This window comes from Hylobates moloch, unplaced genomic scaffold (genome assembly GCF_009828535.3).
Source record: "Hylobates moloch isolate HMO894 unplaced genomic scaffold, HMol_V3 SCAFFOLD_13, whole genome shotgun sequence".
Taxonomy (NCBI): domain Eukaryota; kingdom Metazoa; phylum Chordata; class Mammalia; order Primates; family Hylobatidae; genus Hylobates; species Hylobates moloch.
This window is the reverse complement of record NW_026652288.1, coordinates 70,931,449-70,959,428: the sequence shown is the minus strand read 5'-3', so window position 1 is coordinate 70,959,428 and position 27,980 is coordinate 70,931,449. Positions and strand designations below refer to the sequence as shown.

Here is a 27,980-nt window from a genome sequence, read left to right as displayed (position 1 = left end):
ATTATGGTGTGGCTATAAATTATTAATTCAGGGCTTTATTGGACACATATCTTAATTATGAAGAACATCTTTAAGATATCAGGACATTTTTACCTGGAGTTGTATACTATGTGGACCATTACTGGAAAGAATAGTTTTTTCATTTATGGAATCTTAGAGTTGGAAGGGATTTCAAGGTTAAAAGTTGTGTTCCTTGATATTGTAGGTGAAGAAATGGAGCCTCCGAGAGGTGATATGAGTAACCCTCTGTCACAAGGCCGAGTAAGCAGTAGAATTAGGACTAGGGCACATTTCTTCATTTGATTCTGCCTCTGTTTTTACTTTACCAGTTCCCTAAACCAATAATCAAAGCCGATTTCCGTGTTGGTGCTAAAGGCTTTGCAGACAGACACAGGCTTGTCCTAAATGTTTGTATCTGCAGAATACACACATGCTTAGGGTTTGGCTGTCCCTGCCTCTTCTCTGGAGAAGACTTTGAGAGGCTTTGATAAAGAATTATATTTGATTAAGAGTTATAGAATAAAAGGATAAAAATATTACTGCCATCAGACTCCTTTTGTCACTTCTTTGAACTCCAGCCATATACTTTGTGGGGCATAGAGTAGTGTCCATAGTTGAAAGCCCCAAGTGGGTGCTGCGTGCCTTGAAAACAGAAGAAAATGAGACTCAGGCACTTATTAGTGATTGGGCCAAATGTTTCACCCTTTTGGTTCTTCAGTTATTTTCCCCCCAGATCTGGACCTCCCTTAACTTCCAGGGGTCATATAAAATGAGGTCCTGACAAGTCTATAAGGAAAAATTGAACTAGAAAGAGCTGGGCTAGTTATTTTAAAGTTTTAAAGGGAAAAAATATGAAATAAGGTATTTACAAAATATGAAGTAAGGCGATCTGAAAATATCCTCTACTTAATTTTAGAAGACATAATATGTTACCTTCCTAGTTGTTTTTACTTTCTGAGGTATAATCTCCTACAGTCATAATTTGAATCACATAGAAATGGAAATATGATGTACCCTCTCCTCTGATATACATTCATTCTCCCATTTCTTGGTTTTTAAAACTATACCTTTTGCTTACTTTGAGTCTCTGGTTTCTTGCTATCTATCGCCTTATTCTTTTCCTCTCCATTACCCTTCAAATATTGAAGTTTAATTGGTTTTCTAAATATGCACGCGGTACTTGCCTTTTGTAACCTACCCCTCAACAACTATGAATCATCCATTTGAAAAAATCCTTTGCTAAAAGGTAACTGGGAATTTTCAATTCCTGTGTTACCATTTCATCTGCGTTCTCACTATGTAAAGCAACCCAAGGCTCTTCCCACTGAGGATCTTTTAAAACTTCAGTTCACATGATGTAAACCTTTCGTATCTAAACTCAGCTTCTTATTCTCAGTCACTTCATCTCATACCTGAGCTTTGAGGGCACCTCCTAGCACATTATGTTTGTACTTCACATTACCTGCCTGTGATTTAGAAATTTGGGCCAATTACGTGAGAACCATCAAAGCTAGAAATAGGAAGAGAAGCGTGGTATAGAGACAGACCTTATGTGTAGAAGAGTGTGCTAGATCAGGCACAAAAGACCTGGGTTGAGACCTGGTTCTCATACTAATTATCACATTTCTCTCTCTCCTCTCATTTTATATCCTTATCTGACAATGATGAGATTGAACTAGATGGTCTAATTTGCTAAATGTCTGAGTGGGACAGAGAAAAGAGAATTGAAAAGCTCATGTACCATGGGGTATTGTGAAGGTAAAAAGATAGTAGGTAAAAGGGCATAGGAGAAGATAAGCCGTATATTTATATTTGGGGTTTCATCATAAAGAGATTCTCAAACAAAGTGTTAGAGAGATGTAATACTGGGCCATTCCTGCTACATGCCATCTGTATGCCTCATAAACGAAGAACTCTAACCTTGTGAATGAGAACTGATAGGGACACAAGATTTGTGTTATGAACATGGCAGCATAACTGAGAAAAACCGGTCAGAAAATGAAAAGCAAAAAGGGATAATGTTTAAAGTCATACAGAAATATTTATGTTTATGGAGTTTGCTATTGGAGGTGTGAATTAAGGTGTTATTGTCTTGCTAGAGTGGAATTAGAACCAGTAATGTAGCTTTTAGTATCCATGAGGTTTTAGTATCCATGAGGATTAGGAGGGTAATTCATTCCTTCTATTTAGGATAGTGATATAGTGTTTTGCAATAATAGATTTGATATTTAATTTGGATAAGATTGAATAAGAATGTTTGAATTAAAGATGCTCAAAATAATTTGGTTTAACTCTCATTTCGCAATGGAAGGAACCACCCCCCCCGTTTTTTTCTTGTCACCCAGGCTGGAGAGCAATCTTGGCTCACTGCAACCTCCACCTCCCCGGCTCAAGTGATTCTCCTGCCTCAGCCTCACAAGTTGCTGGGATTACAGGTGCCTGCCACCATGCCTGGCTAATTTTTGTGTTTTTAGTAGAGACAGGGTTTCACCATGTTGGCCAGGCTGGTCTCAAACTCCTGACCTCAGGTGATCCACCTGTCTCAGCCTCACAAAGTGCTGAGATTACAGGCATGAGCCACTGCACCCAGCCGGAAACTCCCTTACCCCCTTTATGTGTTCCCCTTCCATTCCTGGTTTGTTGTTGTCATTGTTATTGTCATCATTATTAGTAGCTCATCAGAGCCTATGGATTGCAGGGCCTCCTCAAAAGAATTTCTTCTCAAGTTCTGTGTTACTGATAAATGTCCTTGCGAGTATTCTGTGAGAGGGCAGTTTTTAATTTTCATGAGAACACAGGTGTTTTCTTTGACCTTTCTGCACATGGGTGAAGCAGACCTTTGAGGAAGCTGATAAGAATGGTGATGGCTTGTTGAATATTGAAGAGATACATCAGCTGATGCATAAACTGAATGTTAATCTGCCCCGAAGAAAAGTCAGACAAATGTTTCAGGTAAGTTTTCACAATTTCACTGGCCTTACATAAAATACACAGAGGTTGTTAACGTACTTAGGTATATTAAAAGGCTATTTTGTTTTGTTGGAAGCTAATATATGTGCTCTGTACTGTTTTATTTTTCTTTGATGAAGAAATGATTTTGTTTCCTCAAGTAAAAAGACTTTATAAATTTAACATTCGTCCAAAATTTCACTTCCTAAAATGCTTTTTTGTTATTGTCGCTGTTTTCCTGACAAATAATGGAGGAAACTTGCTCCAGTCCCTTTGAGAGGACAGTAATACCTCATTTGCCTACCTCGCAGGGCTGTTGTGAGGATCAGAATAAAGACTAACATGACAAAAAATAGCACTTGTCTAAAATCTCAAGAGCTCTGTATTTTGTTTCTGAGGAGTTCAGGATTTAGGCAATTCACTCCTGTCTTTTAGGGAGCTCTCCAGAATTCCATTCAACTCCTTGCTGGTTAGATGAAAGGCTCTTTCCCTGTTGATAAGTCATTGAGAAAAATCCTTGGGCCCAGACTTATTCTGTGGCATCCAGCTAGGACTGCATTTAATCCTCACCTGAGTACAGAAGTGAGCTCTCTTAAGTTTAAGTCAGGGCAAAGACAATATTAGGCTATTAGAAATTACTAGAGTATTAATTTTTAACAGGCTGTTATTTGAAGATAAGTCGTGTGCGTAATCCATGTTTTGCAATGGTTTTCTAGGTGATAGTTTGTATGTGTAAAAATAAGCATAGGAGGGCAATATGATGTTTAATGTTTCTACTTGTTTTTAGAGGTGGTAAGAACAGAGACAACATGGGGTATGTGTTGCAACAATAAATGGAAGACAGAGGCTGGCTCTGTTCTGTGACCCTTTAAGGGTGGCCCTGTTCTTGGTTGGAGATGGTTTGCATTGTGGGAAACTGAGTCCTATTGCACTGGAGAACAGCATGAGAGAATGGGAAGAGGAGGAAGGAGTGAGATTTGCTGTATAGGGAACCTGAGAGATGGAGTGAGGGACTTTGGAGGGGAAATGAATTATCTTTAAACATATGGGAAGGTTTGCCATGTTTCTGGTATTCGGTGTCATCTCACTTTTGCCCTGCTGTGAGCCCCACCTCCTGTCTGTTCATTTGCACAGGAGCTGATCACAGCATTGAAGAGGTAGCTGCTGATATCAATGTAAGAGGCCAATCCTAAAGGGGAGGGCACAGTCTATACCTATACAAATCATGATTTCTTGGGTAATTAGTGGAAGTAAAATTTGGAAGCATTTGTTCATAATCGACCCAAGGTTAGCAAAATTTTAAAAAGATTTTAATGACCACTTTGACTTTCAAAGCTTTGTTTAATACCATATAACAGTTGAGTGTACTTCACAAAATCTGTGGATTTCAAAATGCCATTCATTCCCTGTCTGTTTTTGTTTAGTTAAAATTGTGTCCACTTAGAATGAAGAAGAGCACATAAGTGGGTCAGTTGCTCATTATTTATCCCCAATAGTTTTATGGTTTTATGAATAATTCAGCCAACCTGTAAGTAAGGCATATGATGAAAGCTTCATGCTCAATAATTACTAGAAACAATTTTAACAAGAAATCAATCCAGATGGATTGTTTAGAATTTTTATGGAGGGAAAACAGGGAGTTACCAAGGATGCCCATGGCTTTAAGAGCATCAGCTCTACCTTTGGAGAATTAAGAGAGATTCTCTCATAGGTAAAAATTACATTTGATTGGATTACAGTTCAGAAACCGATGAGAGACTGATATTTTTCTCATGTGTTAAATACATCTTCTTTCTTTTGTTCTTGATTAGTCCTTTTCAAGATTTCTCAATTTTATTGGTTCTTTAGAAATTAGGCTTTGGTTTTCTTTCTCACCTGTATGTTACAGCTGTTTGTTTTCTATTTTATTACTTTTTTTTTTTTTTTTTTTGAGACGGAGTCTCGCTCTGTCGCCCAGGCTGGAGTGCAGTGACGCGCTCTCGGCTCACTGCAAGCTCCGCCTCCCGGGTTCACGCCCTTCTCCTGCCTCAGCCTCTCCGAGTAGCTGGGACTACAGGCGCCCGCCACTACGCCCGGCTAATTTTTTTGTATTTTTAGTAGAGACGGGGTTTCACCATGGTCTCGATCTCCTGACCTCGTGATCCGCCCGCCTCGGCCTCCCAAAGTGCTGGGATTACAAGCGTGAGCCACCGCGCCCGGCCTCTATTTTATTACTTTTTGCTTTTGTTTATAATTTATTTTCCTCACTTAATTTTTGTCACATTTTTTGAGTTGAATTATTAACTTCTTTTTAAAATCTTTGCTGTCTAGTAATTTAAGACTTCAAGTTTCTAATGTTATTTTATAAGTTTTAATATGTAGTGTATTTTTCACTTCCATATGTTTTATTTCCTATTTAGAATTGTATTGTTTCTACAGGATTTTTTTTTTTAAGCTTTCTTTGTTGATTTATAAATTTACAGTGGTCAGAACAATTGGTTTGTGTGAGGTTGATTCCTTATAATTTGTTCAAACTTTCTGGCCAAATATGTGGTCGCTTTATAGTGTTCCACATGTGCTTGAAGACAATGTGTGCTCAAAGAGAATGTGTGCTCACCACTTGGGATTTGTGTACTAGCTCTTTTATAGTGTAAATATTATTTCCCAGTACTGAATTTCCTATTTCTAACTTTCATATTGCTTTATTTTCTCTATGCCCTTTTCAGGAAGCCGACACAGATGAGAATCAGGGAACTTTGACATTTGAAGAGTTCTGTGTTTTTTACAAAATGATGTCTTTGAGACGAGACCTTTATTTGTTACTTTTGAGCTACAGTGACAAGAAAGATCACCTAACTGTGGAAGAACTGGCTCAGTTTTTGAAGGTGGAGCAAAAGGTATCATTAGACTGTTAAAATGAAAGTTTACTTAAAAGTACTTATGAAAGATATGTCTTTCTTTTGGGGTTAAATATAGGTGTACTTTGAATTTCACAAAGGTAGTAAATATCACTAGTTCACAAAAATGTTATCTTTGAGTCATTTAAAACAGTTTCTAGCAGCTTTTAAGAGAAGAAGTGATAACTTGAACACTGGGTTATATAATTCTTAACCTTAAATGTATTGAATACAGATATGCATATTTTCCCACAAAGAAATGAATGTTAATATTTTAATACAATGGCAATGCTTTCTTTATACTAATACCATGATGTATTATTAGTTTACATTTATACTATATAGTAGTATAAATTAGTATTAGTATAAATTTAGTCAAATTTATTTATTTTAAATATAAATTTATATTTATACTAATAAAATAGCTAGATATTTAATGATGGCATAATTCTTAACTACTGTTGTGGTAGTTAAGAACTGATAATTCTGATAGTAAATTGGCATTTGATCATGTGAAAAGGCTAAGTAAATTAGGTCCTGATTAGCAAAGAGAATCTCTAAATATGTTTAAAATAAGATGTTTTAATCTTAATATTATATAGGCTGAATTATGGTCAGCAAAGCTAACTTCTCAGTCTGCTTTTTAAATATCTCCTCAAAGTCTGTTTCTCACTAAAGTAGAGGAATAAATGAATGTTTTATTCAAAATTTTTAAACCTTTTATATTAGACTTCTTGAGAGGAGGCTTTGGTTTTGTGCAGTTGATGAGGTTTACTTTTAATTCTCTTAATGGACCAATTGTCTTTATATAAAGAGCTACTTAACTCCTTTGTTCATTTTAAGCCAGCGGCATTTAGCTCTGTTGAAATTGTAAAAAATCATCAAATATTTGGACTATATAGTACAATCATCAGTAGAACTAATTCTTTCTACAGTACTCACACAAATAATCAGCCAGCTTGTGCTTGAACACTTTCCAATTTTTTAATAAAAGCTTTATTGAGATATTATTCACATACCATAAAATTCACCCTTTTTAAAGTATACATTTAAGTGTTTTTTAGTGTATCAACAGAGTTGTGCAACTATTGGCCAGGCACGGTGTCTCATGCCTGTAATCCCAGCACTTTGGGAGGCTGAGGCGAGTGGATCACCTGAGGTCAGGAGTTTGAGACAAGCCTGGCCAACATGGCGAAACCCCGTCTCTACTAAAAATACAAAAATTAGCTGGCCGTGGTGGCGAACTCCTGTAATCTCAGCTACTTGGGAGTCTGAGGCAGGGAGAATTGCTTGAACCCAGGAGGTGGAGGTTGTAGTGAGCTGAGATTGCACCCCTGTACTCCAGCCTGGGCGACAGAGCGAGACTCCACCTCAAAAAAAAGAAAAAAAAAAAAAGGGCTGGGCACGGTGGCTCACGCCTGTAATCCTAGCACTTTGGAAGGCCGAGGCGGGCAGATCACCTGAGGTCGGGAGTTCGAGACCAGCCTGACCAACATGGAGAAACCCGGTCTCTACCAAAAATACCAAATTAACCAGGCGTGGTGGCACATGCCTGTAATCCCAGCTATTCGGGAGGCTGACACAGGAGAATCGCTTGAACGAACCCAGGAGGCGGAGGTTGCGGTGACCCGAGATAGCGCCATTGCACTCCAGCCTGTGCGACAAAAGCAAAACTCCGTCTCAAAAAAAAAAAAAGGGAAAAAAGAGTTGTGCAACTATAACCACTATCTAATTTCAGAACATTTTCCACACCCCAAGAAAAAAACCCATACCTATTAGCAATTATTCGCCATTTCTCTCTCCCCCACAGGCTGTGGCAACTAATATTTCTGTCTCTATTAATTTGTCTGTCTGTTCTGGACATTTCATATAAAGGGAATCATATATGTGACCTTTGTGATTGGCTTCTTTCATTTGGCATAATGTTTTCAAGATTCATTCATGTTGTGGCATTATCAGTGTTTCATTTCTTCTTATTGCCAAATAATATATCATTGTATGAATATACCACATTTTATTTATATATTCATCAGTTGATGGAAATTTGGGTCATTTGCTTTTTGGGGGCTATTATGAATAATGCTGCTTTGAACATTCATGTACAAGTTTTTGTGTGGACACACGTTGTCAAGTCTCTTGAATATATATCTGAGTGGAAAAGTTGGGTCACCTAGTTTGATCCCTTCTTTCAGTTTAGATCTGGATATTGGAAGGACTTTATGTGAACCAGGATAAACTTCTACCACAGAGCCCCAGTGAATAAAACATTGGATTAATATCTGAATATCAGAGAGAGATAAATTTCCAGTAGCTCTTAAGAAGTATAGCTGACCGAAGATGTGCTGGATGACTCTGACAATTGTGTTTTCTTCCTTGAAGGTGTTAACAAGGATTTGAGATGCTATTAAGGAGATTGAAATATGGGTGGGTTCTTGGATTAGTAACATTTCAGATTAATTCACTTCCTTGTATGAATAGAAACTATATTTCCTAGGTATTGTGCTATGTTTTGGTAGTGAACAAAACCTACCCTCAGAAAGCTCAAAATGAAGACCTTTTTTTGATACTTTATGATTCTGAGAGTCTATGATAAAAGGAAAGAGAATGCGAAGAAGTAAAACAACATGCTTTTTAAAGTTTGCTGGATTTTTCCTTTTTGAGGTAGAATAAAATTATAATTATTGTGCTCCTTTCCTTTGGGTATTGGGAAGGTGCTGATGGTCACTTTAATGAGGGTCATATGGTCTGCTTCAGGGGAAGCTCAGAAAATTCTTCCTAGGTTTTATGGGTGGAAGGGCTGGGGGGAAGGCCAGAGGTACCTTTCCTTTTCTGCTGTTTTCCACAAATGCTAGGGTGCAATATTTTAGGGTACCGTGTACTGAACTGCATCAAATCTGTACATGATTAGAATTTTCTTCCAAATTACTTCTCCTTTACCCTCCCACTTCAAGTCTGTCATAGTGTGATATAATAAAATATACATTTGGTCTTTTTTCCAGTTCCCGGCACAGAGCTCCTAAAACTCTTAGAATTTCCTGAGAAGTATCTTTTATTATTTATAATGAACCCCTTTTCATCGTATCTGAGTTCATGCTAATGAGGCAACTATTGTTGGGCCCCTGGATAGTTTCAGGATAGGGGCTGGTAGCCAGCAAAACCAACCATGTGATTAGATAACTTTCTAATACCTACTTAATATTTTACTTTACCTTATTATCATAATCACATACATTTTAGAAATAACAGATTCACTTTTATGAGTTTTATTGTTGCTTTCTTAAGAATTAAACCAGATAGTGTTATTAGCAAAGTGCTTTGTCAAAATTAGTTATTTTAAGTAGTTTGATAGTTTGGCAAAGGCAGAGATTCCTTATTAACAATGTTAGCTATGGGACAGGTAAAAAAAGGGAATTGGGTAATAGAAGTGTCTATGTTTTCCCTTAGAGGATACGTCCTTTCTACATGTTTACTCCTCTGTGTCCCTCTCTTATATAACTACTTCTCCATCCTTACTTGCAGAACTCTCATAGTGTACTGGAAAGAACATTAGACCAAGAGTCCAAAACACCTGCATTCCACACACTGCAAGCTTTAGTGGTTGGAGAATCAATCATGATTGTTTCTGAGCCTTGGTTTCCTGATCCATGCAAAGGGAGCTGATACCTGTCTTTCCTATCGCACAGTGTCAAATTGAACATTGCAATGATGAACAGGAAAGTCCTTTGCCCAAGATATTCAGAAGTGTGACAATGTGAGGAATTAAAGTTAAAAGGTATAAACTACTGACTTCAAATTCATTCAGGCTAGTGGAATTACCCCAGTTCATTTGAATAGCAATACTGGATGTCACTTGCTAAGGGGCATGTATTTCTTCTCTCCTTTTACTTTTGTTTGACATTCTGCCAGTAAATTTTAGTTAGGGAAAACAGAAGCCAGAATTCTGTGACATTTGTTCCTGGCAGATGATTAACTGTATCTAGTTTAATTTTCTAAATTAGCTTGAAGCTACTTACATATGAGTATGACTCAAAAGAAATCTATAAAATTATAAGAAAAAGTGATCATACATCAAGAGGTAAAAATCACAAAGGAAAATTTTAATGTACTGAAACTTTGTTTATATGTGGTCCACTTCATTAAGCACCACAAAATTAAAGGACAGAGTAGGAAAATATTTGTAACATACAAAAGAGAGAAACAGTGAATTTCCTTAATATGGCAAATACTTTCCTAGATCATTGAGGAAAAAAAAATGGAAAAATGAGTAAAACACTTGAAACCTATAAAAAATCATACAAAGTCAATAAACCTATGAAAATGTTCACCCTTTATTAGTAATTCAAAAATCTGAAATAAAACCAAGTTATTTATTTCTTAGAGACAAGGTCTCTGTCACCCAGGCTGGAGTGCGGTGGGTGTGATCATGGATCATATAACCTCCAACTCCTGAGCTCAAGCAATCTTCCTGCCTCAGCCTCCTGAGTAGTTGGGACTACAGGTGTGTGTCATCACACCCAGCTAATTTTTAATAATCTGTTTTAGAGACAGGGTCTCACCATGCTATCTAGGCTAGGAGACTATTTTTTTCCCATCGTATTAGTAAAGATTAAAAAATATGCCACCAAACGTAGTGTCCATCTCTTCTATTTCTAGTGAAATTATAGAATGATACTGGAGTAGTTTTACAATCTAAAACATTTAATATAATTTATAAAACTTTGGCTGAACCATTTTACTTTAATAATTCATCCTAAGAAAATAGCTCTGTATTTAAAAATTGTTATGAAGTTGTGCATTTCAACATTCTTTAAAATAGTGTTAAAATTTATTTTATTAGATTGGACACAATCTAACTGTGTAGAAAGAGCCATTAGTCAAGAGTTTTGTGGGGTTTCAAAATTGGATTTTCACAATGGCACAAATTTGAGGCAATTTGATGATGCGTGTGACACTAATTCATTAGCTTCTGATAACATAAGATTGGTGTAGACACCAGGATATTCAACTTTTATAGGTTTACTCAGTTGTGAAATGAAATATCACTGCTGGCCACATATGCTGTCGAGGATTTTATGAAATCAAATATTGGCCTGTGGGTCAGATTTTTATTTTACTGAAGCTCTCAGAAGATTGAATTTATGCCTTTGACAGGTCCGATTGCTGTTTGATTAGGACTTTCATTCTTAAAACATGGCTGTGCCAAGGGAATTCTCACTGTCTTTTATAACCATGAGGAAGTGCCAGGATAGCCAGAAGTTACCTGGCTGAGATTTCTCTTTCTTCTCTTCCTTTTGTCTACAGATAAAGGATCACAGATATCCACTAATCTGTGGTTCCAAAGTATTTACTAGAGTTGATTCAGAGTTTTTGTTTTGTTTTGTTTTGCTTTGTTTCATTCCTCACTCACCCCAGCCTCATATTTGCCAAACAACCACCTACATCTCCTCCAGAGTTCCTATCCATTTCTTGGCACTGGAGCTGAGTGTTTTTTTTTGTTCCATCCTTTTTAGTGTTTTGGTTCTGGAGTGACAATTTGATTTCATTTTCCCATCCCCTTGGCAACCTTTCTTAGCAAGCCCCTATGCTCTTTATATTTTTTTGTTTCTTATGGATTGAGGAGGAAGGAAGAGAAGGCAAGAACATTGAAGTGCCTTTATATAGTTGGAAAAGCCTCCTAGCCAGGCCCAGTGGCTTGCCCCTGTAATCCCAGCTACAGGGGCAGGCAGGAGGATCACTTGAGCCCTGGAGCTCAAGATCAGTCTGAACAATATAGTGAGACCCCTTCTCTTAAACAAAAATTAGTTGGGTGTGGTGGTGTTTGCCCTTAGTCCCAGCTACTTGTGGGGTGGAGGTGGGAGGATTGCTTGAGCCCGGGGGTTCCAGGCTGCAGTGAGCTATGATTGTGCCTGTGCCACAGAGTAAGACTCTGTCTCTAAAATGAAATAATTTAAAAAATTTAAAATTTTCTGCTAGCTGTTATCTAAGAGCAAAGGCTACCTTTATAGTAAGTCAAAAGTAGGTTTCTATTTATACAAAGCTTTCATCTGAAATATGCATGTGGATAGTTAATTCCGAGAGGATTTTCAGAGATTTCCTGTTTCCCTGCTACAGGGCCCTCTCCTTATTGTAATCTGATAGACATCTATACATTACCCATGTAGTAGCTCTGAAAATTGCACCTTTAGCCCCTTTATTCTTTCTGCTGAAACGTTTCCTTGATCATTCTGATCCAATTATAGGAGTCATCTGTGCCCTCTCCCTTCCTTATCCTTCATTGAATCCAGAATGATTTGGTAAGAGTTATGGTCATTCGAATCATTCTAATCTTCTCTCTCATGAGAAATAATTATAAAGTCTCCTTTGCTTATAACTATCCCATTCTGGTTATAATGTATCTTCATCTTTTTTGCACCTTCCTCATATAAAACCATTCCTTTGAGGTGTTTTCCTGAATTTCTGTATCATTTTTCTTTTTTCTTTTTCTTTTTATTTGTTTTTTTAGATGGAGTCTTGCTCTGTCACACAGGCTGGAGTGCAGTGGTGCTGTCTCGGCTCATTGCAACCTCTGACTCCTGGGTTCAAGCGATTCTCCTGCCTCAGCCTCCCAAGAAGCTGGGATTGTAGGTGCCCGCCACCATACCCGGCTGATTTTTGTGTTTTTAGTAGAGATGGGGTTTCACCATGTTGGCCAGGCTTACCTCGAACTCCTGACCTCAAGTGATCCGCCCACCTTGGCCTCCCAAAGTGCTGGGAATACAGGCATGAGCCACCACACCTGGCTGATTTTTCTTAATTATTCACAATTAAAGCAGTTGAGAGATCATTCAGAGTAATTATATCTTGTAATATTTTTGCTTCATTGACTATATTTCCCAAATAACGTTTTCTGTGAAATCATCTATTCAAATGCTGTGAAATGTGTGGTTTCCTTTTAGGATGAATTAGAGGTAGCTAGTTTGAGGAGGTAAATAATTACTATGGTTGTCTTATTCAGTGGAATATGAAATGACCATTCATTTAGAGGTGTTTCTTCACTCCCTCTTGAAATTATCCCAAAATACAGTAAAGACAATCCCCCTGTGTAAAACCACAGAGACAAAGAGAACAGGAGAGGAGCAACAAAATTTTAAAACTTGTCTGATTTAAAGGAGACCCCAGAGCACTGAAATTCAATCTCATAGAGTGAGAAGCCTCGAAGCAACTCCATTGGCCCAGGGGAAGCCCCTGATAAGCTCAAAAATTGATGTTAGTTACATGATATTCCTGAAAAGAGGAGAGGAGAGGTTGAAAACAAGCATTGGTTGAAAGTCTGTTTAAGATATGGTTAGGGCTTCAGATCTTCTTCCCCAACCCTTGTAGTAGGGCAACTGTACAAAATCTGTTTCTCTACCCTGGCATAAAACTGTATGTAAGAGGTAAGGGGGGCTGGGTACGGTGGCTTACTCCTGTAATCCCAGTACTTTGGGAGGCTGAAGCAGGCAGATCACTTGAGGTCAGGTGTTTGAGACCAGCCTGGCCAACATGGTGAAACCCCGTCTCCACTAAAAATGCAAAAAATTTTCTGGGCGTGGTGACGCACGCTTGTAGTCCCAGCTACTCGGGATTCTGAGGCAGGAGAATCGCTTGAACCCTGGAGGTGGAGGTTGCATTTGGATAAGATTGTGCCACTGCACTCCAGCCTGGGCAACAGAGTGAGACTCCATCTTAAAAAAAGAAAAAGAAGTAAGAGGATTTGACTAAGTGATGCCACACACGGCTGAGTGTGGGTACTATATGGAAAACATGGGGATTATGAAGATGGCTATAATAACTGCCATATTCCCATACATATGTGTCTTTGCAATGCAACTTTGCCACTCCTTCCACCAAGAATTGAATTCTATTTTCCTGCTTCTTCAATCTGTGCCAGTTTAATGACTTGCTTTGATTAATAAATTGTGATAGGACGGATGTACAGGTTCTGGAGCTTAGGCCTCAGGGAGTCTTGAAGATTTCATCCTCACCCTGTTGGAACTGTGGGACTATCATGTGAGGAAACCAGGTGAGTTTCCTTGGGGATGAGAGACTACATAGAGAAAGAGGCCCAGCACCAACCACAGACATGTGGGTGAGGCCATCTTATACCATCTGGCAAGTAACCAGATGCCTGTAGTCACATGAAGAACTCTAAATGAGAACAGCAGAATAACCATCCAACTGAACCCAGTCTGACTTGCCATCCTACATAATTGTTGTCAAATAAACAGTCGTTGTTTTAAGTTTCTAGATTATGGGGTGGTTTGTTTCACAGAAGTAGAGAATGAATGCAAAGATTAGTGACCATCTATGCATTGAGATGTGAAAACCATAGCCATCTTCCAATACTCAGTTACCAGGTTTTTTGGTTTTAAATAACCAAGGCTTACCAATGTTTGAGGAAATCCTCTATTATAAAGAACAGAGACTACTAAAGCAAATAAATAGAGACAAGAAACTTGGAGGAAACAGAGGTAATGCAAGGAGGAGGAAGCTTTAAAAATTACTGTTAATGTTATCAGAATGATTCAAATATTGTTGCCATAAAGCAAGAGCAAGATGCTATGACAGATTGGGCACAGTGGCTCTTGCTTAAAATTCCAGCACATTGGGAGGCCAAGGTGAGAAGATTGCTTGAGGCCAGGAGTTCGAGAGCAGCCTGGGCAACATAGCTACACCCTGTCTCTACAAAATAAAAATAAGAATAAAAATAAAAATTAAAAAATCAGCCAGGTGCAGTGGTGTGTGGCTGTAGTCCCCACTACATGGGATGCTGAGGAGGGAGGATCACTTGATCCCAGGATTTGGAGGCTGCAGTGCGCTATGACTGTGCCACTGCACTCCAGCCTGGGTGACAGAATGAGGACCTGTCTCTTAAGAAATAAAAGGATGCCATGAGAAAAGAAGATTTAGAGAAAACAAAAAAAGCTCTTGGAAATTAAAAGCATGAGAAGAACAAACAAAAAAGAAATAGAAAAAAAAAGAGAAAATAGAAGGGAGAAACTTATCAAATAAATAATACAAAAAATTTATTAGCATGGAAAGGTAAGATTCTCTAGACTGACAAACCCAAACGAGGGCCAACCTCAGTATAAAGATCCACAAAGAGGCAAATCAGAGTGAAATTTCACAGTGCCAAGGATAAAGTGGAACCCTGAGTGCTTGTAAAAAGAGAAAACTAAACTAAACTAATTAGCAAACAACAACTGGTCCTGTGAAAAGGATTGGAATCAGAATGGCATCAGATTTCTCAACAGCAATTCTGGAAGCCAAAAATCATGAGAGCAATGATTCAACCTAGAATTTTCTGCCAAAAACCGTCAAACAAATGTGTGTGTGAAATAAAAGACAAATACACCAGAGCACACACAAAAACACATGAGGGAAAGAAAGAATTTACTTCCTGAGAGCTGTTGCACAAGAGTGACAGAATAAAGTCAGAGCAAAAGCCGAATACTGTTCCAGAACCCAACCAGCAGGAAAGAAGGAGAACTTTTGTAAGGAGAAAAAAAGCACAATTCATGGATTGTCTGTTGCCTTTGATTATGTGGAACTTGAGAGACCATTAGAGTCATTGGGAATAATTTGTGATAGGTACATTAAATGTTAACCAAATGAGTAGGAATGGCAGCAAGTAATCATAAAAAATGTTCTGTGAGAAAGGAAACACAATCACAGTGTACAGCGGATTCAGCATTGTTCAACATTGGCATACTTGGAATAATTTAAACACCATATATTTCATAAAAACTGAATGATATAATTATAGTGAGAGGATAGGCAGAGAGAGGCAGATCTGCTGATCCAGAAGATCTTATTATGTTAAAGATCTAACATAATGTCTAACACAATAAGAAGTCAATAATTTTTAAAGTGTACAATATAGCATTATAAACACAATAATTAAGAATATAAAGACAGCCGGGTGCGGTGGCTCACACCTGTAATCCCAGTACTTTGGGAGGCCAAGGCGGGCAGATCACCTGAGGTCAGGAGTTCGAGACCAGCCTGGCCAACAGGGTGAAACCCTGTCTCTACTAAAAATACGAAAAATTAGCAGGGCTTGGTGGCGCGTGCCTGTAATCCCAGCTACACGGGAGGCTGAGGCAGGAGAATTTCTTGAACCCAGGAAGCGGAGGTTGCAGTGAGATCCCTGCTCTCCAGCCTGGGTGACAGGGTAAGACTCCGTCTCCAAATATATACGTAAAGACCGATTTCAAAAGAAATATCTAGAAATATTGGCATTATTGACTTTGGGGAGTGATTCTGGGTATAGGCGGGGGACTTCTGGTTTTAGTTATAAAGATCTTAGTTTTGACTTATTTATTTACAAATATATCACTTTGATAAAAATAAGCTAGTAAGGTTTAGCAATACTAGAATTTTTGCAAATGATACATTGATTTTGCACTTGGTGTTGTTGAGAATCATAGCCATAAGAAATATAATTGTTTACCCCTTCTGACTTTGTTTTAAATTTTCATTCACAGGAAAAGTTTTGCTAAAAAACTTACAGGAAGTCTGAGGATAAATAGGTAGTGTCAGAATACGGGTATTTTATAGATCTACGACTAGTTTCTACAACTAATATATCTGAAATTAGTTGTCCTTTAATGTGAGGACCAGTGAGTCTTTTCTCTTCTGGATGAGACTAAAGAACTACAGTAAATAAAGGAAAAGAGAATGAAGTCTAATCTTGAATAATAAAAGAAGTTAAATTGTAATAATTGATTTGAAGTAAAGAAATGATTTAGGAGTTTCAGTTATATTGAAATTAAAAAACCTATCAGTTTTAAAAGTAAGCATTTTAATTTTTCTTTTTTTTCTTTTATTATTATTATTATACTTTTAAGTTTTAGGGTACATGTGCACAATATGCAGGTTTGTTACATATGTATCCATGTGCCATGTTGGTGTGCTGCACCCATTAACTTGTCATTTAGCATTAGGTATATCTCCTAATGCTGTCCCTCCCCCCTCCCCTCAGCCCACAACAGTCCCCGGAGTGTGATGTTCCCCTTCCTGTGTCCATGTGTTCTCATTGTTCAATTCCCACCTATGAGTGAGAACATGCAGTGTTTGGTTTTTTGTCCTTGCGATAGTTTACTGAGAATGATGGTTTCCAGTTTCATCCATGTCCCTACAAAGGACATGAACTCATCATTTTTTATGGCTGCATAGTATTCCATGGTGTATATGTGCCACATTTTCTTAATCCAGTCTATCGTTGTTGGAGTTGGGTTGGTTCCAAGTCTTTGCTATTGTGAATAGTGCTGCAATAAACATACGTGTGTATGTGTCTTTATAGCAGCATGATTTATAGTCCTTTGGGTATATACCCAGTAATGGGATGGCTGGGTCAAATGGTATTTCTAGTTCTAGATCCCTGAGGAATCGCCACACTGACTTCCACAATGGTTGAACTAGTTTACAGTCCCACCAACAGTGTAAAAGTGTTTCTATTTCTCCACATCCTCTCCAGCACCTGTTGTTTCCTGACTTTTTAATGATGGCCATTCTAACTGGTGTGAGATGGTATCTCGTGGTTTTGATTTGCATTTCTCTGATGGCCAGTGATGATGAGCATTTCTTCATGTGTTTTTTGGCTGCATAAATGTCTTCTTTTGAGAAGTGTCTGTTCATGTCCTTCGCGCATTTTTTGATGGGGTTGTTTGTTTTTTTCTTGTAAATTTGTTTGAGTTCATTGTAGATTCTGGATATTAGCCTTTTGTCAGATGAGTAGGTTGCGAAAATTTTCTCCCATTTTGTAGGTTGCCTGTTGACTCTGATGGTAGTTTCTTTTGCTGTGCAGAAGCTCTTTAGTTTAATTAGATCCCATTTGTCAATTTTGGCTTTTATTGCCATTGCTTTTGATGTTTTAGTCATGAAGTCCTTGCCCATGCCTATGTCCTGAATGGTATTGCCTAGGTTTTCTTCTAGGGTTTTTATGGTTTTAGGTCTAACATGTAAGTCTTTAATACATCTTGAATTAATTTTTGTATAAGGTGTAAGGAAGGGATCCAATTTCAGCTTTCTACATATGGCTAGCCAGTTTTCCCAGCATCATTTATTAAATAGGGAAGCCTTTCCCCATTTCTTGTTTTTGTCAGGTTTGTCAAAGATCAGATAGTTGTAGATATGTGGCATTTTTTCTGAGGGCTCTGTTCTGTTCCATTGATTTATGTCTCTGTTGTGGTACCAGTACCATGCTGTTTTGGTTATTGTAGCCTTGTAGTATAGTTTGAAGTCAGGTAGCGTGATGCCTCCAGCTTTGTTCTTTTAGCTTAGGATTGACTTGGCGATGCAGGGTCTTTTTTAGTTCCATATGAACTTTAAAGTAGCTTTTTCCAATTCTGTGAAGAAAGTCATTGGTAGCTTGATGGGGATGGCATTGAATCTATAAATTACCTTGGGCAGTATGGCCATTTTCACGATATTGATTCTTCCAACCCATGAGCATGGAATGTTCTTCCATTTGTTTTTATCCTCTTTTATTTCATTGAGCAGTGGTTTGTAGTTCTCCTTGAAGAGGTCCTTCACGTCCCTTGTAAGTTGGATTCCTAGGTATTTTATTCTCTTTGAAGCAATTGTGAATGGGAGTTCACTCATGATTTGGCTCTCTGTTTGTCTGTTATTGGTGTACAAGAATGCTTGTGATTTTTGTACATTGATTTTGTATCCTGAGACTTTGCTGAAGTTGCTTATCAGCTTGAGGAGATTTTGGGCTGAGACGATGGGGTTTTCTAGATATACAATCATGTCATCTGCAAACAGGGACAATTTGACTTCCTCTTTTCCTAATTGAATACCCTTTATTTCCTTGTCCTGCCTGATTGCCCTGGCCAGAACTTCCAACATTATGTTGAATAGGAGTGGTGAGAGAGGGCATCCCTGTCTTTTACCAGTTTTCAGAGGGAATGCTTCCAGTTTTTGCCCATTCAGTATGATATTGGCTGTGGGTTTGTCATAGATAGCTCTTATTATTTTGAGATACATCCCATCAATACCTAATTTATTGAGAGTTTTTAGCATGACGGGTTGTTGAATTTTGTCAATGGCCTTTTCTGCATCTATTGAGATATTCATGTGGTTTTTGTCTTTGGTTTTGTTTATATGCTGGATTACATTTATTGATTTGCGTATGTTGAAGCAGCCTTGCATCCCAGGGATGAAGCCCACTTGATCATGGTGGATAAGCTTTTTGATGTGCTGCTGGATTCGGTTTGCCAGTATTTTATTGAGGATTTTTGCAACAATGTTCATCAAGGATATTGGTCTGAAATTCTCTTTTTTGGTTGTGTCTCTGCCAGGCTTTGGTATCAGGATGATGCTGGCCTCATAAAATGTGTTAGGGAGGATTCCCTCTTTTTCTGTTGATTGGAATAGTTTCAGAAGGAATGGTACCAGTTCCTCCTTGTACCTCTGGTAGAATTCGGCTGTGAATCCATCAGGTCCTGGACTCTTTTTGGTTGGTAAGCTATTGATTATTTCCACAATTTCAGAACCTGTTATTGGTCTATTCAGAGATTGAACTTCTTCCTGGTTTAGTCTTGGGAGGGTGTATGTGTTGAGGAATTTATCCATTTCTTCTAGATTTTCTAGTTTATTTGCGTAGAGGTGTTTGTAGTATTCTTTGATGGTAGATTGTATTTCTGTGGGATCGGTGGTGATATCCCCTTTATCATTTTTTATTGCGTCTGTTTGATTCTTCTCTCTTTTCTTCTTTATTCCTCTTGCTAGCAGTCTGTCAATTTTGTTGATCTTTTCAAAAAACCAGCTCCTGGATTCATTAATTTTTGGAAGGGTTTTTTGTGTCTCTATTTCCTTCAGTTCTGCTCTAGTTTTAGTTATTTCTAGCCTTCTGCTAGCTTTTGAATGTGCTTGCTCTTGCTTTTCTAGTTCTCTTAATTGTGATGTTAGGGTGTCAATTTTGGATCTTTCCTGCTTTCTCTTGTGGGCATTTAGTGCTATAAATTTCCCTCTACACACTACTTTGAATGTGTCCCAGAGATTGTGTCTTTGTTCTCGTTGGTTTCAAAGAACATCTTTATTTCTGCCTTCATTTTGTTATGTACCCAGTAGTCATTCAGGAGCAGGTTGTTCACTTTCCATGTAGTTGAGTGGTTTTGAGTGAGTTTCTTAATCCTGAGTTCTAGTTTGATTGCACTGTGATCTGAGAGACAGTTTGTTATAATTTCTGTCCTTTTACATTTGCTGAGGAGAGCTTTACTTCCAACTATGTGGTCAATTTTGGAATAGGTGTGGTGTGCTGAAAAAAATGTATATTCTGTTGATTTGGGGTGGAGAGTTCTGTAGATGTCTATTAGGTCTGCTTGGTGCAGAGCTGAGTTCAATTCCTGGGTATCCTTGTTAACTTTCTGTCTCGTTGATCTGTCTAATGTTGACAGTGGGGTGTTAAAATCTCCCATTATTATTGTGTGGGAGTCTAAGTCTCTTTGTAGGTCACTCAGGACTTGCTTTATGAATCTGGGTGCTCCTGTATTTGGTGCATATATATTTAGGATAGTTAGCTCTTCTTGTTGAATTGATCCCTTTACCGTTATGTAATGGCCTTCTTTGTCTCTTTTGATCTTTGTTGGTTTAAAGTCTGTTTTATCAGAGACTAGGATTGCAACCCCTGCCTTTTTTTGTTTTCCATTTACTTGGTAGATCTTCCTCCATCCCTTTATTTTGAGTCTATGTGTGTCTCTGCACGTGAGATGGGTTTCCTGAATACAGCACACTGATGGGTCTTGACTCCTTATCCAATTTGCCAGTCTGTGTCTTTTGATTGGAGCATTTAGCCCATTTACATTTAAAGTTAGTATTGATATGTGTGAATTTGATCCTGTCATTATGATGTTAGCTGGTTATTTTGCTCGTTAGTTGATGCAGTTTCTTCCTAGCCTCGATGGTCTTTACAATTTGGCATGTTTTTGCAGTGGCTGGTACCGGTTGTTCCTTTCCATGTTTAGTGCTTCCTTCAGGAGCTTTTTTAGGGCAGGCCTGGTGGTGACAAAATCACTCAGCATTTGCTTGTCTGTAAAGTATTTTATTTTTCCTTCACTTATGAAGCTTAGTTTGGCTGGATATGAAATTCTGGGTTGAAAATTCTTTTCTTTGAGAATGTTGAATATCGGCCCCCGCTCTCTTCTGGCTTGTAGAGTTTCTGCCGAGAGATCAGCTGTTAGCCTGATGGGCTTCCCTTTGTGGGTAACCCGACCTTTCTCTCTGGCCGCCCTTAACATTTTTTCCTTCATTTCAACTTTGGTGAATCTGACAATTATGTGTCTTGGAGTTGCTCTTCTCGAAGAGTATCTTTGTGGCATTCTCTGTATTTCCTGAATCTGAATGTTGGCCTGCCTTGCTAGATTGGGGAAGTTCTCCTGGTTAATATCTTTCAGAGTGTTTTCCAACTTGGTTCCATTCTCCCTGTCACTTTCTGGTACACCAATCAGACATAGGTTTGGTCTTTTCACATAGTCCCATATTTCTTGGAGGCTTTGTTTGTTTCTTTTTATTCTTTTTTCTCTAAACTTCCCTTCTTGCTTCATTTCATTCATTTCATCTTCCATCACTGATACCCTTTCTTCCAGTTGATCGCGTCGGCTACTGAGGCTTCTGCAGTCTTCACGTATTTCTCGAAACTTGGCTTTCAGCTCCATCAGCTCCTTTAGGCACTTCTCTGCATTAGTTATTTTAGTTAAACATTCGTCTAATTTTTTTTCAACCTTTTTAACTTCTTTGCCATTGGTTTGAATTTCCTCCTGTAGCTCAGAGTAGTTTGATCATCTGAAGCCTTCTTCTCTCAACTCATCAAAGTCATTCTCCGTCTAGCTTTGTTCCATTGCTGGTGAGGAACTGCGTTCCTTTGGAGGAGGAGAGGAAATCTGCTTTTTAGAGTTTCCAGTTTTTCTGCTCTGTTTTTTCCCCATCTTTGTGGTTTTTTCTACTTTTGGTCTTTGATGATGGTGATGTACAGATGGGTTTTTGGTGTGGGTGTCCTTTCTGTTTGTTAGTTTTCCTTCTAACAGACAGGACCCTCAGCTGCAGGTCTGTTGGAGTTTGCTAGAGGTCCACTCCAGACCCTGTTTGGCTGGGTGTCAGCAGCGGTGGCTGCAGAACAGCGGATTTTCGTGAATCGCAAATTCAGCTGTCTGATCGTTCCTCTGGAAGTTTTGTCTCAGAGGAGTACCCGGCCGAGTGAGGTGTCAGTCTGTCCCTACTGGGGAGTGCCTCCCAGTTAGGCTGCTCCGGGGTCAGGGTCCCACTTTAGGAGGCAGTCTGCCTGTTCTCAGATCTCCAGCTGCGTGCTGGGAGAACCACTACTCTCTTAAAAGCTGTCAGACAGGGACATTTAAGTCTGCAGAGGTTACTGCCTAAGCAAGCCTGGGCAATGGCGGGCGCCCCTCCCCCAGCCTCGCTGCTGCCTTACAGTTTGATCTCAGACTGCTGTGCTAGCAATCAGTGAGACTCTGTGGGCATAGGACCCTCCAAGCCAGGTGCAGGACACAATTTCCTGGTGTGCCGTTTTCCAAGCCTGTTGGAAAAGCGCAGTATTAGGGTGGGAGTGACCTGATTTGCCAGGTGCTGTCTGTTACCCCTTTCTTTGACTAGGAAAGGGAACTCCCTGACCCCTTGGGCTTCCCGAGTGAGGCAGTGCCTCGCCCTGCTTGGGCTCGCGCACGGTGCGCTGCACTGACTGTCCTGCACCCACTGTTTGGCACTCCCTATTGAGATGAACCCGGTACCTCAGATGGAAATGCAGAAATCACCCGTCTTCTGCGTTTCTCATGGTGGGAGCTGTAGACCGGAGTTGTTCCTATTCGGCCATCTTGGCTCCACCCCGCATTTTAATTTTTCAATAGAAATAAAGAAAAATTACCAGGGAATAGTTATACAAGAAAGTGCTTTGGACTTGAGGTCAAGAAGGTCCAAATTTGATCTTTGGTTCTGCCTCTTACAGTTTTGTGACTTTGATGGTGATGTCTAATTAACCTCTATCAACATTAATTTTTCTATCTATAAGGCAGGGATAAAAACACTAAATTTACAAGACTATTCTAAGAACTATTTAAGATTATGTGTGTAAAAGCTCTTTACTGCACATTGACAGCATTATATAAATGTAGAGTCATTATTAAAATAAATCAAATTTTATCTTAAGTTCTTCTTTTAGCACCAGTTGCCTAGTGTAGAAAGAACAATATTCAGTATTGGAGACAGCAAGTGACTCAGATGTTCAATGACAAACAAAACTTTCAAATGAACTCCATAGGAAACAGGGTTAGAGTAATAGGGAGAAGGGAGAAATAGGAATTTCTCCCTATCAGCTCTGTCAAATAGGAAGCAAAACAGGGTGAAGAAGGACAGTAAACAGCATTAACCTATATTGAACCTTCAGTCATACAATAAACTTATAGCTTAAATGAAGTCTTAAAAAACTCAGTTATGTAAAATGCAGGGTTTTGCTGTTGGGAGATTAATTAAATGAGATCAGAGGATAGGGAAGGTTGGGAGTCGATTGACTCTTACATTTCAATTCTCATTATTATGGGGTTTTACTGTATTTCGCAAAGAGTCAATCCTTAATACCTCAATTTTGGTAGAAAGTAGATTATTTTTTCCCATTAATTCTTTTACAGTGCCCAGAAATTTATGAACTTCACAGAATGCTTACTAATATTTTTGCTAATTCAAGGAATATTTTCAAATATGATGTTTTTTGTTATAAAAGTCTGCATTGTATCCTGAATTAGTAACATATTCTCTGCTCACCTGCAGTTAGCTCCATCATCTCAGTGAGTTAGTTGTTTTGCTGTTTCTTCATTTTTTTTTTTTTAAGATTACATGGGCTTCTGGTAGTCTACCTGAGTCCAGTTTAAGACCTCTACATTTCTGAACAAGTGGCCTTATAAACAAAATAATTGCAAAGTGAACTTAGTCTTCACGTGGCATGTAAAATTGTTATCAATTTGGTTCATTTTATTTTGTGAAAAATTATTTATCTTTTAGACTGCATGTGCCAAATTTCTCTAGCTCACAGCAGACAAATTAATGAGCTGCTCAAAGCCTGCCTGGGTCAGTAGAGTTCCTTGGAGGTATTGCAGTTTCATTTATTTATAATACTTTCAGGTGGTTTCTGGTAATATGGGCCCCTGAATAGAATAAGAATTATAAAAGTTACTCAAAGGATGCATCAGCCACCATGCTAGTTTGAAAAGAAAGCATTGTGTGTTCTTTTGAACTGACAAAAAACAGCCATACAGCAGTGCTTCACCCCGTTTAAATAGACTGTTTAGAAAAACTAGATTTTATTAAAACGTTGTGTTAAACCTAAACAAAAATGGAATATTTGAGAAAATATAATTAAAATATGAAATACTAGCTCACAAAATTAGCTTCCTCTATAATTATTCATTAATATTTTTAAATGTCAATGGCAGATCGTGGGACTAAATGGATTTTTGATCGAAATATCACATTCTTAATGTTGCTGTTTAATTAAAGACATTATTTCTGAAGAGTTTACTTTTCCCAGTGACACTCAGCATGTATTGTTCAAGTAGCAAATTTGAGACTGACTCAATAATATTAATAATAGTATATACTGCCTTTTTGGTGCCACACAATGTTTTTGCAAATATTGATTCATTTAATCCTTATCACTCCACTATCAGGTAGCCACAGAAAAGGTAAGTGACCTATTCAAAGTCACACTATTAATAATATGAACTAGGTGATTTGAACGCAAGCAGTCTAGCTCCAGAGTTGTTATGCTAGCTACCTCACCTAGCTTTTCATTTTTATTTCCTCTTGTTAACCTTTGTGTTCCTGAATTACCATGGCAGACTGCTCTGCTCAGTGGATGGTTCTATGGACACACACACACACACACACACACACACACACACACACACACACACATACACACAGAGGTACATGTACTTAGAAACATTCTGTTTTTGTAGGGAATCATTCTTTTTCTACATATATTTGTGATCAGCAAACTTTAGTGTGTTTGTGTAGGAAACGTTAATTTTTGCAGGTAGCTGCTAGCTTATAGTGAGTGTATTTTTGGCAATGGATTCACATTGATAACCGATTTTATTTCATTGCTTCACAGGGAACATTTGTCTAATAGTTGAAGGGCTGTTTTCACTGATTCAATCTAAAAGATGCATAGGAAGATTGAGATCATGGTCATTCTCCAACGAGAAAGTAGCTGTGACCCTAGTAACCCCAAAGCCTGCTCATTTAGGTGCTTTGCACGGTGTGAAGAATGCAAAATCAGTCAATGTCTTTTTACTGTGGAGGAACATAGTTTATGAAATTGCAGGTACTCTACTAGTATTCTGTTTTTCTTAGATGAATAATGTGACAACGGACTATTGTCTTGACATCATAAAGAAGTTTGAAGTTTCAGAAGAAAATAAGGTGAAAAATGTTCTTGGCATAGAAGGTAAAATAACCAATATTCTTTACTTCTCATTTCTTGATTCAGCCTGTTAAGTTAAATTCTAGCAAAAATTTTTAGGAAAAGAAATCAGGAGATATCCATGGGATTATATTAATAAATAATTCAAAGGAAATCTACAACACACATATATTTTCCTGCAAAGCAAAGACCACCATGTTGCTATTTCTCTTACTTTTGCAACGCCCATAAGCATTTTCCACTTCAAGCAGGTCTACCTGATACCACCACGTGTGATGGATGCCATGACATATTTGGGCTTTTCTCAACTGGCTAATTTTTGGAAATTAGCCTGATAATTTCGTGAAGGGAAATTCAGTCCTAAAATAAGTTCTCTCTGAGACTAGTGACTTGCCATGTTTCCTTTAAAATGGTAGCAACTGACTGTTTTTCCTAATTGGTAGCTTTGCAGAAGCTGTTGGAACTACAAATCTCATTAATATAATGACTTCATTTTTTAGTTGGGGAAGTGAGGCTCAAATAAGTTAAATAATTTGCCCACAGTTATATACTCAGAATCTAGCTCCTGGAATGTTAGACATAAATAATATGGTAGAAATATAGCTACATGTATGTGTATGTATTTAAAATATGTAAAGAAATACTATGTAGGCTGTCACCCAAGAGGAGGCTCTTTCAGGCAGAGCAGATGATCTTTAATGAAAGACCAGCTGCCTATAAGAGCATGCAAAACCGTGGTTTATCTCACCAATTTTGACCGTTGGCCCCCTCATTTCTTCTGCTCCCAGATCAGTGTGAACAAGGGGGGTTTAATACCATCTATTTACTTCCTGTGGTGGTAGGTAATTAAAATGAAGAGGAATAATTTAAAATCTTAGATCATTAGCCGGGTGTGGTGGCTCACACCTGTAATCTCAGCACTTTGGGAGGCTGAGGGAGGGGGATCACTTGAGGCCAGGAGTTTGAGACCAGCCTGGCCAACATGGTGAAACCCCGTCTCTACTAAAAATACAAAAATTAGCTGGGCATGGTGGCGCATGCCTGTAATCCCAGCTACTCAGGAAACTGAGGCACGAGAGTCCCTTGAGCCTGGGAGGTGGAGGTTGCAGTGAGCCAAGACGGTGCCACTGCATTCCAACCTGGGTGACAGAGTGTGACTCTGTCTCAAAAAATAAAATAATAAAATAAAATAAAATAAAATAAAATCTTACATCATTAAAAAATGTTTTAAAACAACCAGAGACGATAAACTAACTGGGACCTATTCTGTGCTAAGAAATGAATCTTTTCTTTGGTGAGGCCCGAAAAGATGGAATTAAACATGGTTTCCTAAGTTATGGACATAAAAGTTGGCATGAAGAAATTAAGTCTCAAAGGATATTTATAAATATAATTATAACAAATGATTTTTGAAAACTTGAAATAATTTACCCTAATAATTATTCTATTTAGGTACTTGTGCGTCATCCATGTATTTATTTGTTATATTAGTGAAAACCTCTTTGACCCAGGCATTATATTTTGAAAGATTGTAAAAAAACTGATAGGGTTTTCTAAATAATCTTAAAGGACTATTTCAAAGTTATAAAATGTGCCAGCCATTAGCAGCATTTTTTCAGACCAATTTGGTTGTCAATCACACCCTGAATTTAGACAGTATTTAACTTTTGACTTACTACCTTAACTATGGCACTGACTTTACTGTTTTTCAGATGAACGTAATAACCTATCAATTGCTGGTTGTTCAGAGTACCTCTTGGTATAACTGTGGTTTTAGCATGGCATCAGTCACACTGCATAAGCATAGCTTGAGTTCAGTCATCACTAAACGGCTTGGCCCCTCCTCTACCTAGTCAAAATTCTTAAAAAGTCAACATGTCTCTATATATATATACATATATATATATATATATATATATGTATATATATATTAGGTTATATTTAAAAGGCTATTCCTAAAAGTCAGATTTCATTTTCTGACATTGTCTATTTGACTGTATTAGGCTGTTCTTGTGTTGCCATTAAGAAATGCCTGGCCGGGCGCAGTGGCTTATGCCGGTAATCTCAGCACTTTGGGAGGCTGAGGCGGGCAGATCACCTGAGGTCAGGAGTTCGAGACCAGCCTGGCCAATGTGGTGAAACCTCGTCTCTGCTAAAAATGCAGAAAAATTAGCTATACGCAGTGGCGCATGCCTGTAGTCCCAGCTACTTGGAAGGCTGAGGCTAGAGAATCGCTTGAACCTGGAAGGTGGAGGTCGCAGTGAGCCAAGATCGCGCCACTGCACTCCAGCCTGGGCGACAAAGTGAGACTCCATCTCAAAAAAAAAAAAAAAAAAAAAAAAAAAAGAAAGAAATACCCGAGGCTAGGTAATTTATAAAGAAAAGAGTTTTAATTGGCTCACATTCTTGGCTCACATTCTACAGGCTGTACCAGAAGCATGGTGCCAGCATCTGCTTGGCTTCTCTTGGGAGGCTGGAGGGAGCTTTTACTCATGGTAGAAGGTGAAGTGGGAGGAAACAGGCTACGTGGCTTGAGCTGGAGCAGGAGAGTGAGTGGAGTGGAGACAGCCATATACTTTTAAACAAACAGATCTCAGGAGAACTCATGCACTATTGCAAAGACAGCACCAAGCCTTGAGGGATGCACCCCCATGATCCATACACCTCCCAGCAGGGCCCACTCCAACATAGGGGATTATATT

At 38.4% G+C, this 27,980-nt stretch overlaps 1 protein-coding gene across 1 annotated transcript in view; it reads left to right on the top strand.

Annotated features, from left to right (window-relative positions):
* PLCH1 (phospholipase C eta 1) overlaps positions 1-27,980 on the top strand; it is a 258,562-nt gene that overhangs the window by 160,334 nt on the left and 70,248 nt on the right. The window contains exons 5-7 of the mRNA XM_032173906.2: positions 2,823-2,952; positions 5,655-5,825; positions 25,209-25,302. Of these exons, the coding sequence (XP_032029797.1) occupies positions 2,823-2,952; positions 5,655-5,825; positions 25,209-25,302 (395 nt within the window). The remainder of the gene's footprint in view (positions 1-2,822; positions 2,953-5,654; positions 5,826-25,208; positions 25,303-27,980) is intronic.